General features: G+C 46.8%; 1 protein-coding gene across 1 annotated transcript; it reads left to right on the top strand.

Annotated features, from left to right (window-relative positions):
• Window positions 1-2610: 2610 nt before the first annotated feature.
• LOC104392958 (b(0,+)-type amino acid transporter 1-like) lies at window positions 2611-11991 on the top strand. The gene is made up of 6 exons (XM_010002403.1): window positions 2611-3354; window positions 5127-5260; window positions 7527-7656; window positions 9312-9436; window positions 9864-9951; window positions 11758-11991. Exons 1-6 carry the CDS (start codon window positions 2611-2613, stop codon window positions 11989-11991), a joined length of 1455 nt encoding a protein of 484 aa, XP_010000705.1.
• The last annotated feature ends 4317 nt before the right edge of the window (window positions 11992-16308 follow it).

The following is a 16308-nucleotide window of genomic DNA, read 5'->3' on the forward strand; positions in this document are numbered from 1 at the left end:
ATTTGACTGAAATATCTTGTGGCTGCTCTTCAGTGATGATACCAGTCAAAAAAGAACAAGTCAATGGAAAAAAAATTAACCAAAGCAATCAGACTATCTTAGTTTCCAGAGGAATAGCCTCGAGTTCTTATAATGATTAATTAGACTCATTATTACTTTAGGTAGAAGCAGTAAGAACTGAGTGACAATGATCCCTGGATTGGAAATAGACTTCCCTTCAGGAAATGACTGAAGTTCTGGATGTACCAGTTAATTAATCCTTGTTATCTGAGTGGCCTTATAGAATTTTGTTTGACATGATCAAATTTGAAGAAATTCTGATTCTTTCTGCAATATCAGATTAAAAGTTCTTCATTTTTAGGAGCAGGAACTGTAAAGATTTGAAAAGATCCTCCCAGGCCCTCCAAGAACCTTGCATTTATGCTTCTGAAAAGAAGCTGCTCCATTAAAACAGGAGAACAGTTAGGGAAATACATCTGTAACCTCACTGGAAGGATACTTAACTACCTGCAGTCATATCATTTTTCCTTTAGCATTGATTTAACCATGTTTTGTGAATGCATTTTCAGTTAGGATTGATGTACATAATACATTTATGGATGCACACAGAAGTAGAGTGTCTATAGTGCCAAAAAAAACCCCAGACCTTTAGACCTCTGAAGGATTCCAGGATTACCTAACACTGTGATTAGCAGTTTTGAAAAGAATGTGTTGCAGATAAACCAGCTAACAAGAGGAGCACTGTCACTTAGTAGAAGTAAAACTAAATACTCTGCATTACTGAGATGCCTCCCTCCAAGTTCTCAAGCACTTGGCAGACCATTAACTTCAAATGCCTTAACCTGCATCCCTGCAGTACAAGGTGCATATGTTTATTCTTGGAAGGAACATCTTTGTTAGGATGACTTTAAAAACCTTTTTTTTTAATGAGGTGACAAAGTAACCTTTTGGTTTTTTTAATGCTACAGCTTGATCAGCTGTGAATTTTTATAAATTCCTTTGAAATTAGGAGAAATCCAGCTGGGATCCATTTCCTACTGAATACTGGTGAATTGATATTAGGAATAGCTTCCAGTATCCTTTACAACCCCCCCAAACTTTTGTCTTTCTTTCTTCTAATAAGATTTATACTGTAAAAAAACCTGAGATTTGAGTTCTCTTTTTTTTTTTGCTTCTTTGAAGAAATCAAAGGCCCAGTGCTAAAATCTGTGCTACTTTATTTGCTTCAGCATGAGAAATTATGTCACTTTTATACACTGTTTTTCTTTCTGCCCAGGAGTTTTGCTAAGAGTCCTAGAGTTATCTTGGACTCTTCTTGCAGAAAACTATAAAGCCAGTAAGATTTAAAAAAAAAAAGCAAAGAAAGAGAAATCTAAATGATTTAGAAGCAAAGGTATTTTTAGCCAAACAATAAAAATACTTTTCTGTTTATATTAAAGCTTTTTTTTAGCTCAAATAGTTGAGAAGAATAGATAGTTTGAAAGATTCAAGGTCTGCTTGACCTGAAGGTTGCCATGAAGGGCTTCCTCCTGTTTTCTGGACCTTATCACAACAGAAGTCTGCAAGAAACCTCCAAGGATGGTAATTCTCCTTCTTTACAGTTGCAATCAGCAGGGTTTAGTTGAAGTTCAGAGGAATCCATATGGACATTCCTTTCTGCTCAATTCTTTGTACTTACTGCAGCTAGCAAAATCTGCCCTCATCACCTGTAGCAATATTCAGATTTATAGCAAAACTGTCCCCAAACTCTGAAATTTTAGCTTTCTAAGTAGGGGTCAGTGGCACTACCCAAAACTTGTGCCCCTCATTTCCCTTGGGTGTGCACTGAAATGTGTCTAGATGAGCAGTGACCAAGTCCTCTGAAGATCATGGTCTGCTAAGAATGTGCATCCCTCATGTACATTGGCAAAAAAGCCCTTTCACTCCTCTCTCCTCCCTCCTCCTGGGCTTTCTAAAAGTTGAAAAAGCCAGAATTGCCCCCTGCTGTTGTGCAGAAAAATGGTCTCTGGAATGTTTTTAACAGAATGTTTATTTGCATTTGATTAAGACATTGGAAATGTTCCTCACTGAGCAAAGCTAAAGCATGTTGTGTGACAGGCTTGTTTGATCCCTTTCTAATGGGGAATGAAAATGTGATGGTTACAGAGCACTGGAACCTCCCAGAGAGGTTGTGGAGTCCCCTTCTCTGGAGACTTCTAAGACCCATCTGGATGTATTTCCAAGTGACCTGCCCTAGGTGGTCCTGCTCTGGTGGGAGGTTTGGACTCGATGATCTCCAGAGGTCCCTTCCAACCCCTGGCACTCTGTGATTCTGTAAAGGAGAGGTAAGCAGGGACATATTCCAGTAAGGTGCTGAGTGGTTCTGCAGTGGTCCTGATTGCCATCCATTGCTATTGCTTGCAGTGAGAGGCAAAGATAATCAGCCTTGGCAGGATTGGATCCAGATAAGTTGGGTAATGAAAGAAAGCAAAATGCGGAAGCTGAGTTTATATTCCTCGAGAGTGTTCAGCATGACCTCTGTAATTATTAACCCTAAGAGCCTTAGATGGTCCTTATTCAAGTGCCTCAGCCTCATTCCATATCTTCTCCTAACAACAACATCTCCTAAGTATGAGGAAGAAGAAGACAACAGATGCACCTCCTTCACCCACAGAGCTGAGCGGAGGGAAGGAAAAATTAAGACTGAAGCAAGAGGTAGGCCTGGTTAGTGGAGTGTCATTAATTGCAGGCACCATGATAGGCTCGGGGATCTTTATGTCCCCTGAGTGGGTGCTACATCATATGGGCAGCCCTGCCAGCAGCCTGCTTATCTGGGCAGCCTGTGGTCTCCTGGCCGTGTTTGGAGCCTTGTCATACGCTGAGCTTGGAACCATAATCAAAGAATCTGGAGGAGAATATATTTACATCCTGAGGATTTTTGGTTCTTTTCCTGCTTTCCTTTTTGCCTACACTTCTGTCATCCTGGTGAGGCCAGCTGGTTTGGCAGCTGTCTGCCTGAGCTTTGCTGAATACGCCGTTGCACCCTTCTACCCAGGGTGCTCGTCTCCGCCGGTTGCCGTCAAGTGCGCGGCTGCCGCCTGCATCCTGCTTCTGGCCATCATCAACTGCCTCCACGTCAGGCTGGCAACGGCCGTCATGAACGTCTTTACAGCTGCCAAACTCCTGGCACTGCTGCTGATCGTGGCGGGTGGATTGGTGCTGCTGGCCAAGGGACAAACTCAGAGTTTCCAACATGCTTTTCAAAACACGAGCGCGGGGATCGGGGCGGTCGGAGTGGCCTTTTACCAGGGGCTGTGGTCCTATGATGGGTGGAACAACCTGAACTATGTCACTGAGGAACTGAAAAAGCCTGAGGTGAGTGAGTGAGCTGGGTTTTACTTTACTTGATCCCCTTGCTGATAGGTTTGAGTCTATCTGTGAGGGGTAATCAAGGGATTGGAACACTGAGGAAAGATTTTGGAGCTTTCCCCCTGGTTTGTTCTGTCTTCTGGGGCAAGAGACCTGTGGGTGTGTCCAGAAAGGATAAAAATGAGTGTCTAAGCCAAACCTACAAGAAAGTACTAGAATACTCCACTGGCTGGAAAAAAAGCTGTTAGGCAGCTCTGGGGATGAAGTTTTAGGGGATCTCACTGTAGACACCTGGATTTGTGCAGAAAAGTCCTCACTGCTGTTATCCATGGAGGCTTCTTAACACTATGTATTCCCTGAAAGACTTGATCCATAATGGATGTATCAAACCCACACTTCTCTCTCCTCATTGCATGGAGGGGGAACTTCAGAGCAAGCTAAGTCTCACTGGATGACTCTCCTCTTTAAATGCCTGCACTGCAGGCATTGTTCTGCCCATGCTGCCAGCACTGAAGTAGCTCACTTGAATCTCACCTCAGCCCTCTCAGTACCTCCTCTCACAGATGAGACACCACAGCAGGAAAGAGCTCCTTTTTAGAAAGAGCTGTTGGAGTGCAGAGTGTGCAGAGTGTGCCTTCTAGCAGTGCAGCATGCAAGGTTTTGCAGACGAGATTAAAGTACACAGTTAAATATTAATCTAAATGGCAGCCAAGGTCCCAGGGTCGTGTGACACTCTCTTCCACGGGACCATGAGGACTGACATTCCAACCCTTGCAGGGTGGGGGCAGCAACGTGAAGAACTGATGTGTCCTGTCCTGCAGTGGGAATGAGGAATGCAAAAATTGAGATTTCAGATTTTTGGAAGTCTACAGCTGTTCTAGGATCACCCTACTCCTTGCTTCTTTCTTCAGCTGCATAAGGCAGTGTTTGCTGATTTTATTGAGCCTTAAAATGGTCCATGAAGTTCCATGGTAGCATCTTGTCACTGCAAAGAAAAAATGTAAGTCCTTCCCACAGCAAATTTTTCTTGTGCTGCCCAACTTTGGTTTAGCCTTTAGAGCTGTTAAATGTGATGCAGCACTCCCTGATACTTCATCCCTGCTGCTGGGATGTTCATGGGATGCTGCAGCATGCCTGGAGACATAACACATTAGTAACAGATAAATGACAGAGTCACAGAATCCGAGGGGTTGGAAGGGACCTGGAAAGCCCATCCAGTCCAACCCCCCTGCCAGGCAGGGTCACCCAGAGCACATCACACAGGAACGTGGCCAGGGGGGTTGGAATGTCTCCAGAGAAGGAGACTCCCCAGCCTCTCTGGGCAGCCTGGCCCAGGGCTCTGTCACTCTCACAGCAAAGAAGTTCTTCCTGAGATTCACATGGAACCTCCTGTGCTCCAGTTTGCACCCATTGCCCCTTGTCCTGTCACTGGGCATCACTGAAAAAAATCAGGATTAAAGTAATCAAGAAGTATGCAACAGATTTCTGGGGCAGCTCTAAACCAAAGTAATTTTAAATAAGATTTGGGTTCGTTGTTGGGTTGTTTGGTTTCAAAAGACAAGCTTTTGAAATGTACAAGCTTAGTGTTTGCCTGGCATCTTTGGGAGCCTGGTGTAAAATCTGCCATGTGAATCTGGATGGAAATCTTACCATGTGGAAAAGTTTAGTGAGTGAAGGAGTTTGAACGAGGGACGTGGGTGAAGGCAAAACCAAAGCAAACCAAGCCCAGTGCAGGCATAAATGTGCTGCACCCAAACCCTTTGTCTTCCCTTTTCCAGGTGACCCTTCCCAGAGCCGTGATGATTGCCATTCCTTTGGTTACATGCCTGTATTTGCTGGTAAACCTGAGCTACTTTGCAGCCATGACCCCAGCTGAGCTGCTGTCCTCGGGAGCCGTGGCCGTCACCTGGGGGTGAGCTCTGCCTGTGGCAACACAGCCAATGCAGTCCTGCAAAACGTGGGGCTGTCTCTTGAGTTTCAGGAGGTTTAGGTGCTATTCCCAGTGGGAATAACAGCATTGTAGTGGTCAGGCCAGGAAGCATGCTGCTAGTCCCCTTCTTGGCAGCTCCAGGGCAGGGGGTGGCCTCACCCCACAAGAAGCCAAGGCTGACCAGCCCATGGACTCCAAGGTGCATTTAGGCTGCCAATATGGGGTGCCCTGCAGCACACCCCTTAATCCCCATTCATTCCCACTGGGGAACTGTAGGTCCCCTCCAGCTCATGTTTTTCTCCATGGAAAGTGGCCATAAAGAGGATGAAGTGCTCACCAGGAGCATCTCCCCACAGACAGTGAGGATGCAGCAAGGGTGCCTATCCAGACCTGGGGACTGGGAGATGCTCCACATTTTAGATTTTTCCTGAAAAGTGGAGAGGACAATGTGCTGTCCCACTCACTAATGCAGAGGCAGTGGTTTGGGAATGAGGCAGGAGCCAGCTGGGTGAATCCTGTTCATCTGTCAGCTGGAAATTAGGCCAGACCAGAGTCTTTTGGTTCAATTTCTCCATCTCTGGGGGAAATGGAAAATTACACCAATCTCTGCAACACCTTTGAAAAGGAGAAGTTCTCTAACTGGATCTTTAAGCTGGCTTGTGCTTTTCCAGAGTTGCACAAAAGCTATTTGTACTGTCTATCAACCTGAAGTTTTTGGTGATATTAGACAGACTTTGTGCAAGACAAGTATTTTAGGAAGTGAAGGGACTCTTGTGAGAGATGTAGGCACCATCAGCTTCTAACCAGATGATCCTACACCAGAACATTCAGTCTTTGAGTATTTCCAGAGACATAAAATCCATGACAGCCCTAAATGAGTTGTCCAGCAGAATCGATGACACAATATATCCAGAGATGATGTTGCTGCTTATCTTCTTCCTAAAAAGTCAGGCTTTTCTTCTATGTGCATTTCACAAGATGTCCAGTTTGAAGATCTGACTGAGCTCTTGCTAGATGTGTTCCTGTCATTATGAGCAGTAGCTGTTAAAGGTTTAGTGTTTTGTTTGAACAGGTCACAAAGCTTCACTGAGCTGCAGTGTCATGAAATTTCTCTGTGCTTTCTTTCCCATCATTCCTGATTAACAAGTTATTTGTGATTGTCCTTTTTAACACATCTTTTCCTGCCTGATTAACCTTTTCACCCCGAGAGTGCAATTTAGAAAGAAATATTGAACTAGCAACCAGAAAGTTGGGGGTTCAAAAGCCTGGAGGACAGGTAGGGAGCCACAGGCTGAGGAGAGAGTAATGGCTGTGGGTCATGAGCAAGAAATCATAGTCATAGAATGGTTTGGGTTGGAAGGGACCTTAAAGATCATCTAATTCCAACCCCCCTGCATGGGCAGGGACACCTCCCACCAGCCCAGGCTGCTCCAAGCCCCATCCAACCTGCCCTTCAACACTGCCAGGGATGGGGCAGCCACAGCTTCCCTGGGCAGCCTGGGCCAGGCTCTCACCACCCTCACACTAAATATTTTTTTTTCCTAATTTCTCACCTAAATCTCCCCTCTTCCAGTTTTAATCCATTACCCCTTGTCATCTTACTGCAAACCCTGGTAAAAGGTCCCTCCCCAGCTTTCCAGACGCATCTGGACACATTCCTGTGTGATCTGCCCTGCTGCAGCAGGGGGGTTGGACTTGATCTTCAGAGGTCCCTTCCAACCCCTGGGATTCTATGATTCTGTGAACTAAACTTAGGAAAATAAAGGAGTGGAGTAGCTAAAAAACAGTAGCACAAATATGTGACTGTGGGATTAACGGGTTAAATCCTTATGCGTGTTGGGGAAGAGGTTTTAATGCAAGATAATTCTTCAGGTCTGCTGGGAACAGTTTTTCTGCAGTTTCCAAGCTAATATTGTTGGCTGTAACAGCAATAGCTCTAGGATTCACACCACAGCATCTGTGCACAAAAAAAAAAGGGGGGTTTGTGCCAGCTTTGTACACCACTGCAATGTAGATGGATGTAGATGGAGGTACCCCTGACAGGAAGAAAAGCTGCCTTTTCTGGACAAGAGAAAATGACCAGTGACTAAATATCCTGGGAACTGGAAGAAGGCTTTAAATCATTAGGAAAGCTTTGGAAAATAGTGTCAGTGAGAGTAATGGAGGGAAGAAACCTGTCTGCTTCTCTGGTGAGCGTTTGGTACACCTGTGAGCTGGACGTGAAGCTGTGAACTCTTTCTCACCTCAGGGACAAGGTGCTGGGCAGTTGGGCCTGGCTCATCTCCCTGTCAGTGGCCCTGTCCACGTTTGGGTCATCAAATGGGACCTTCTTCAGCGGGGGCCGCGTGTGCTACGTTGCTGCAAGGGAGGGCCACATGGTAAGGACCAAAAAACAGGGGGTTTGGCTTGCTTGGAGCAGCTCTGCCTTCTTGTTCTGCTAAAGCAGAGGGGAGAACACAGTGTGTGTTCCACTGGTAGAGTGACAGCTCTTCAGTGGTTTTGCTTCTTGCTCAAAAGCTGTCTTCTCCATCTTTTTCAAATGTAACTCACATGTCATCTCCTGACTTTCTCCTTCAGCCACATCATTTCAGAAAGATGCTTGATTACATCTAGCCTGGCTTTTGAGAACAGCTTTTGAAATTAAAGACTGAAATAAGCAGTGTGGGAGCAGCTGGCACTGGCTCTGGGGTGACCTAGCAAATACACCTGCTGGGGAGGAGAAACCTGGCCATGCTGGTGTGTGGTGAGGCACTGGGAAGGAAGCCCAGCTCTGGCAAACTGCCTTTCCAGGCAGTACTGACCATGCAAGCTGGTCTCAGGGGTGTTCCAGCCTTCCCAGGGGGTGGTCCAGTTCAGATACAGCGTAGGCTGTGTCTGCTCTTCAAGTTTCATAGCAATTACGAGGTGACACCCAGCCTTACATCTATCCTAGCTGGGATTTGTAATTGGTTTTGTTAGGTGGGGTCAGATCTGGTCTGCCCAGCAGCTGCCCCTGGATCCCAGTCTCACCAGTTCCTGGCACCTGGGCATACAAGCTGCCAAGGCTGCTGCCCCACTCCAGCTGCTGGTATAGACCCCCACACTCATGGGCACACATCCCCACACCTACCCACACTTTTTCTCCCTCTCAGAGCTTCAGCTGAACTTCATTTGCCCTCTGCTTTGAGCAAGCATGTTGTGTTCCTCATGGACCTATCTGCTCTTTGGTCCTTCTTCTGCACAGCAGCTGGCAGTTCTGCCCTCAGGTGGGAAGGATAAACCTCTGCACCAGCTCCACTCCTTGAACACAGGAGGGAATCTTTTGTGTAGATGAATGCCCAGGTTGGTGGAGATGACTGGGTTGGTGGTTACCTGTTTTGGTGGCTATTGGTTCCACAACTTCCCTTACTGAGGTCAGTGTCTGCTGACTCCTGGCAAGCTCTGTGTTGAGCAGTGCACAGATGGTCTGAATCCAACCACACCAGACTAAGAGCTGAATGCTTACACCAATGTTGTTTTTGATTGGAAAGACAAAAAGAACCCACTAAAAACCAAAGAAACAAGCAAAAAAACCCTGAAACCAAACAATCCCCCCCCCCCTTCCTCAGTAAACATTCCCAATGAACCAAGCAATAGAGGCTAATAATTCTGTCCATGTTCTGGAACAAATCCTGGTTTGCTCTGTGGTTGGTTCCATAAATGTTGCAGGAGTAGTTCTGGTCTCATTTTCCAGTCAGCCCAAGAGAAGCCAAGTCCCAGAGAGATGTGACGGAGTGGAACCATGCACAAGGTCCTGATGAGGATCAGGAAACTTATCTTGCCTTCCTACACTGAGCACATATGATGGGAAACCAGTGAGACACAACACAAATATCCTGGAGGGTGTAGGGGAGGGGGTTTCCATGTTTACACTCCTTGGAGTCCAACTTCTTTTGGATGATGCATTCTGGTGATGAAGGGCTGCAGGCAGAGCTCCCACCAGCAGCTGAAGAGGACTGAGTAAGGATCTCCAAGTAGGAGATTTGATGGGACCTGGTTTTGCTTTGCCTTCCAGCCAGACATCCTGTCCATGGCTCACGTGCGCTGCCTCACGCCCTCCCCTGCTCTGATGTTTACATCTGCTATGGCTTTAATCATGGTGATATCAGGAAGCTTCACCAGTATCGTGAACTTTTTCAGGTATGTCTGTGTAGTGTTTCTGTTTGCACTCCTTTTGGTCCTGCTTTTTGACATTTAGAAGTAATTTCTTCTAATTTTTGTGGTGGTTTTTTTTTGTGGTGTTGTGGGTTTTTTTAGCCTGGGCTGTTGCTTTCTAACCTATATTGGGGAAGGGAGGAAGGGGGAGAAAGAAAAGAAGGAGCTTAGGAACCTGAATCTTTTCTTTCACTGTTTACTTAACTAAGTGTGATTCATCCTGAAATGAAAATGAATCTGTAATATTCAGATAATTCTCAAGTTCTCATCGTTTGTGCTGGAAGGGAAATGAGTAGAAGAACTACTACATTTCTATCAATATTCTCCTTTTTAATTGGAGATATGGACATCTGGGGTCTGGAAGGCAGGACTGACATTCCTGGGTGATTTCACTGTCTATTTTTTCTTCCAGTTTTATAGCATGGCTCTTCTATGGCATGACTATTTCTGGTCTGCTGTATTTAAAAATCAAGAAACCAGAACTGCCAAGATCTTACAAGGTGAAGTAATAACACAAAACCCTCAAACCCTTTTCCTTTGTTGCCTAAATGACTAAAAGAGAATTATGAGAGTGCTGGGGTTGGTTGCTTAACTGATTTACTGTGGTTCTCCTTCCTTTTTTAATTTCACATTTTGTCTCAGCAAAGTCAATGAGGGGCATGATAGTGTGAATATACAGGCATAAGTCAAGGTTAAATTTTCTGTCTTCATAAGTTAGCAATGCACTGCCCCCTCACTGTGGAGAACATATCTACCATATTCTCTCTTTTCCTTTCCTTTCCTTAGAAATTCAAGAGGAAAATGAAGGATTATTCTGATCCACAATGTATTTGCCTGTTCGTGCTCTCAGAGCTCAGTTGCACTTCTCAGAGGGTAGCCCAGGTGTAAGGGCCTTGCTGAGGACAGAAAGCTCAGCCAGAATGCCCCAGGTCCTTGGAGGTGGCCAGGGGGGCATGTTTGCTCCCCACAAAACAGTTAGGTGGGAGGACATCAGGAGTTACCTGTTCTTCCCCCCAGAGCCATGAGTGACTTGAGCTGCACTGCCTTCTCAGTGACTGAGGGAAATATTTTTTCAGGAAAAAATCCTAGGAACACCCGGTTCCTAAGGCTGTGAATGCAGAACAGTGACTTTTCCCTGAGAAAAGCTGCATGAACGTGCTGGTTTTCATGGGGATTCTCAGGAGACAGATGACAAGCTGGCACTGCTGGGCTGTGTGAAGCCACACCGAGTGTCTCTGGGGCTTAGCATGAAGGAAAAGAGCAGTGCTCTGTCAAGTCTTCCAGCCACTGGTTTCTGTGGCTCTGTCCTGAAATGAGGGTGCTGGATGAGGCCATTCACCCAGTTTATTGGCTGAATGGGCATTAAGAAGTTCAGTTTCTGCAATAGTGTTTCATACACCCCATAAAACTCCTGCAGCCCTGCAGGTCAGTCCCCAGGATGCCAGCCTGCTGCAGCCTTTGGCTTGATGGCCTGACTCTTCCCTTACCTTGAACCAGCTCATGTCTGAAGGTTCCAATCAACTGACAATGCATGGCTGATGTCCTGCAGAGTCTGCATGTGTGTTGCAGGTTCCTATTTAAGGGTAAGATTTCCCTTGGTTTGAAAACAATACTTTTTATTAGCATTGTGCCAAAAGCAATGAACACGGTGCAGAGGGAGCAGAGTGGGCCATCCCACTACAGGTCTTCTCCATGCTCTCACAGGTAACCATCAACAACATTTCCTTTGGTCTGCATCAGTGCCCTTGTGTTGGACAAAAGGCACAAAAGTAAAAACTGGGAAATCCCAGCTGGGATGTTCAGCTTTTCACCTTGTTGTGAAAATGTTTTGTCTTGTGCATTCACTCATCTTTGAGGGAGAGTAACTTCAAATTTAAGTGCTTTATGACCAAACTTCTATCAATACTCCCTGAGGTTGCCTGTCCACCTGTCTGTCAACACATGAATAACCCTTCTTGCCCAAAGGTTCATGTTCAGCTGTGTGATTTGTGCATGTTTGCTGTGTGTTCTGTCTGCAGCTCAGTTGTGGATGCAAGGTAGTAGGGAGAGCAAGAACAGACCTGGCACGAAAACCAGCAGTTTGCATCTTCAGGTCTAGGAGGGCAGGGACAACCAGGGCTTAGAGTGTGTGGCAGTGCTGTAGCTCTGGCAGGGATTTTCAGCCTTGGAGTGGGAGTGGGCTGGATTAATTCAGAGTAAGGCTCCAGCAGGGTTCAACCTAAAGAGCCTTCTGCACAAAGGTCAGTGTTGTCCAGATCCACAGTGGCCCAGCGCATCAATCTTTACTCTGATGTCTTCTTTTGCAGGTCCCAATTCTCATCCCTATAATCGTGCTGCTGGCAGCTGTGTACCTGGTGTTAGCCCCCATCATTGATCAACCCCAAATTGAGATCCTCTACATTGTCCTGTTCATTCTCAGTGGCATCATTCTTTATTTCCCCCTGGTTCGCTTCAAGTGCCACCCTCGCTTTCTACAGAGAGTCACTTTACATCTCCAGTTGCTCCTGGAAGTTGCTTCCACCACCAGGGATGCAAACTGAGATGCCATCCTCCTGGAACGTGGCTACCTGCCCCTCATGGTTGATCCCAGCACCTTGGTTTTCAAGGCTCAGGAAGTATTTTTCGGTAAGAGAGAATGAGTAGAATGAAAGTGCCTCCAAAGCAGCTAGGTGAAAGAGACCAGAGCCATGACTCCTCACAGTTCCTTAGCACCTGGGGGACCTGTTTTTCTCATTTCCAGCTCTGCCTTGGGAGATGACATTCAGATTCCAAAGGATTATGTGCCTTTTAACCTTCCATCCCATGAAGAGCTGTTCTTCACAAACTTAGCTCTTATATTTCAAGGCAAAAGGCGACAGAAAACTGACAGTGAAATGTTAGTCCTCTAACAAACTGTGACCCTCAGCCATTCCTGGCAATGCCTTTAATTATTTCTACCTAGTTCTGTCCATTTTGACAGCAAAGCTTCTCAAATAAATAGAATCATAGAACGGTTTGCTCAGAGATTGCTCAGATCCCCATCCAACCTGGTCTTGAACACTTCCAGGCATGGATCTTTCACAACTTCCCTGGGCAACCTGGGCCAGTGTCTCACTACCCTCACACTAAAGAATTTCTTCATAATGTCTCACCTAAATCTCACCCTCCTCCAGTTTTAATCCACTCCCCCTCATCCTTTCACTACAAGCCCTTGTCCCAGGTCCCTCCCCAGCTTTTCTGGAGCCCCTTCAGGCACTGGAAGGTGCTCTGAGGTCTCCCCAGAGCCTTCTCTTCTCCAGGCTGAACAACCCCAACTCTCTCAGCCTGTCTCAGTTGCAGAGCTCCATCTTCATGGCCTCCTCTGGACTTTCTCCAGAAGCTCCATGTCCTTATTATGTTGGGGGCTCCAAAACTGGACACAGCACTCCAGGTGGAGTGTCATGAGAGCTGAGTAAATGGGGAGAATCCCCTCCCTTGACCTGCTGGCCACACTTCTAGGACACAGTTGGCTTTCCAGATCCAATAAACCATGGCACACCATGTTCATAACAAAAAAACCTTTTCCACTCAGGTATTCCCTCTGGGAGCATGTTTTTCCCTTGCTCCTTCCAGTCCCAGCTGCAGTCACAACAGCCCTTTCTCTGACTCAGTAAGTACATGGTTCCACCACATTTCAGCCCAAATCATCCTACATCTCCCATAGAAAACCCTCTGACCTGAGACAAGAAGTGCTTTAAAGCTCTGTTAGTTTACTCAGTTGAGACTGCACTTGTCACCTGGGACCCATCTACTGGTGGTGAGGACACAGGCAACCAAGAGCAACAGCCACCAGTTGTGGCTTGAGATGTTCAGGCTGGAAAATCTCTTCACCATGAGGGGACTGCAGCCTCAGAGCAGTGTGCAGGAACGTGCTGAGATCTCAGTTCTTGTACATTTTTCACTACAGCCATTTCCACCAATTTCCATGACCCTAAAGGTGCAGCACAAAAAGGCCATGAGCTGTGCTCTCACCCCCACCTAACACACTTCAGTCACTGTTGATTTCCACTACCCTGAGGCTTTTTCTCTTCTAAGGGAGAGACATTATATGCTGTTTTCATTTAATTGTCCAGATTGTTCCTGGGTGGGACCTGGCTAAAAAAACCCTGGGTGGTAGTCCCTAAAATGTCCTCTTGTGTCTCAAAGTGCCACCAGTTACTCAGGCTTCCTCTCTTGTCAGAATTTTTTCTGCAGATCTGTTTCTGGAACAGAGTCACTTGATCCCCTGGGCTTTTTCCAGCCCATCTTGGAGCTGTGTCTCTGATTACCATCTCATTCTGCAATGCCACCCCTTCTGCTCCTGAGTGGTGACACCAGCAGCTACAGACATGCAGGGTTTGTTGTTTCCAGGTGTTGGGGATGATAATGAATTGGCCAATTGCTGCTTGTCTTCCAAATCCTTCGCTTAGACAGTGTTTAGGAGGATTTCCTTCCTTGCTGTCAACAAAGCTCAATGAAGGAACAATTTTCCCTCCTGAATCCTCTGGCAATGCAAAATTCTTGGGATGCCACCTCGTCTTCCCTCCCAGTATACCCTGATGGACTGAGGAGCTCAGGAGCTGAAGGTTAACTTCCCATCACTGCCCCAGGCTCTGATGTCAGGCAAGCTTCTTCAGGGAGCTATATCTCAGCTACTTATCTAAAAACTATAATCACCAATTCCATTTTTTTTGGAAACAATCTCTGTTTCCTACACATATTTAAGGAGCCTACCAGATGGGACTGTCCATATCCAAAATATGGGCATTTATTGGCTCATTTAGAGGTTAGAAATGCATAATATTTGTGGTGTTAGCCACATATCCATGCGTACCCGAGTACAATCAGGGTTGGCATTGTCAGCACATAGTTCTTGAGGGACAGGAGTTGTTGTCACTGGTTGATATTATGGGTGCAGTATATTATAGATGAGCAGAAGATGAAAGGACTAAGTGGCTTGCTCAAAGTCACCCAGGAGATGTGTGTTAAACGTCACTGTTTCTCCCAAGGTCCAGTCAAGCATCTTACCATGTAGCTCATCCTTTTGTCTCTGGGTGTCTCTGACATATAAACAAGAATAATGAACAGGCAAAGACTTAACACTTTGGCTAAGTAGCCTTTAAATGTTACTGGTTGGTGTAGGGATACAGGGAAGCTGGAAAGCTGCAAGGATCATATTCTGCATCAATCTAATTTTCTACAGATCTGACTGTAACAAGATGTTCTTTTTATTGATGTTGCCTGGGGTTTGCAAGCGCAGGTGTTCATAATGCCAAAAGAAGATGCTGAAAGCACAGAAAAGGGCAAGATAATTACAATAAAATGGACAATTAAAATGAAGTGAGTTGACGTGGTTCTGTTTTTCAGCCCAGAAAAAGAATTCCACAGAAATTTCACTGCATGAGCATAAACAATCAACATCAGGCTCATCTCTCCTTGGATGGAAGGTTTAACTACCTGCGTGGGTGCTGCCACGTGCATGCACTGGGTTTTTTTTAAGATGATTGTTTATCTATTTCAACCCCAGCACATGCAAATCAGAATCTCCCTTCCCTTCCTCAGACCCTGGCAGCAGCAGTGCCAGGAAGAGGCAGCACGTCCTGGCTGCTTCATTGCCACAGCATGGTGACAAACATGCTGGTGGGCAGAGCTCTAGGACCACGTTGGTCCTGTCTGTCTCCAAAGCTCCAGATCCCCAGGACCTTTTGCTCAGCCCCTTCCTTCGTGGGACCTGAGGAAAACTGGACTATCAGCATTGACCTCCAAAGTGATGATAAGGTCTGTGCTTCACCTCAGACCCCATGGGTCATTCAATCCCACACTTCAGCTGGCAACCTGCAACTGCCAGCCAGGAATTCTGCCATGGTCCACAAAGCTCAGAGCAATCTGGGTCTTTTCCTGGCTCCCTCAGAAGCATCAGAGATGGGCTTCACCTGGGAACAGTCAAGGCTGGTTCTGTGTGTGTGAGGGCACAGAAAATCCTCCCTTGGTGATTTTCTTTTAAGCCTTGCTCATACACCCAAGTTCAAGTGATCATTTGTGGCTGAGGAGAAATTTCCCTGTGGGTGAGACAGAACAGAATCTGCAATTAGTTTAATTTTCTTCTGTTGCAGAAACCCAGCTTGGATTGGCTGGGTTTATCTTCTCAGTTCACTGCCCGTGCAGAGTGTTTGGTGTTCAGCCTCTCCTGCTCTCTTCTGGGACACAGAAGGTCCTGGCCGTGAGTCCTGCAGCTCCAGGCTGTGGAACCTGCAGGTCCCTGCTGTCATTCCTGCAGCTCCAGGCTATCATTCCTGCATCTCCAGGCCATCAGTCCTGCAGCTCCAGGCTGTGGAACCTGAAGCTCCAGGCCATCATTCCTTAAGCTCCAGGCTGTCATTCCTGCATCTCCAGCCCATCATTCCCGCAGCCATCATTCCCACAGCTCCAGGCTGTCATTCCTGAAGCTCCAGGCCATCATTCCTTAAGCTCCAGGCTGTCATTCCTGCATCTCCAGCCCATCATTCCCGCATCCCCAGACCCGCATCCCCATTCCCGCACCTCCAGGCCGTCATTCCCTGCAGCCGTGGGATGTCAGGCAGCGCTGACAGCACCAGCAGCACCAGCCTCCCCTGCCCCTGCCGCCGAGGGAGGAGGGATCAGCCCATCCCGAGGGAGCCCATCCCAGGGCCCTTGCTCACCCCCAGCCCGGTACCAGGGTGCTGGGCTCATCCCCAGCCCGGTACCAGGGTGCTGGGCTCATCCCCAGCCCGGTACTGGGATGCTGGGCTCATCCCCAGCCCGGTACTGGGATGCTGGGCTCATCCCCAGCCAGGTACTGGGATGCTGGGCTCATCCCCAGCCTGGTACTGGGGTGCTGG

This window comes from Chaetura pelagica, unplaced genomic scaffold, assembly GCF_000747805.2.
Source record: "Chaetura pelagica isolate M959 unplaced genomic scaffold, ChaPel_1.0 scaffold46, whole genome shotgun sequence".
Classification (NCBI taxonomy): Eukaryota; Metazoa; Chordata; class Aves; order Apodiformes; family Apodidae; genus Chaetura; species Chaetura pelagica.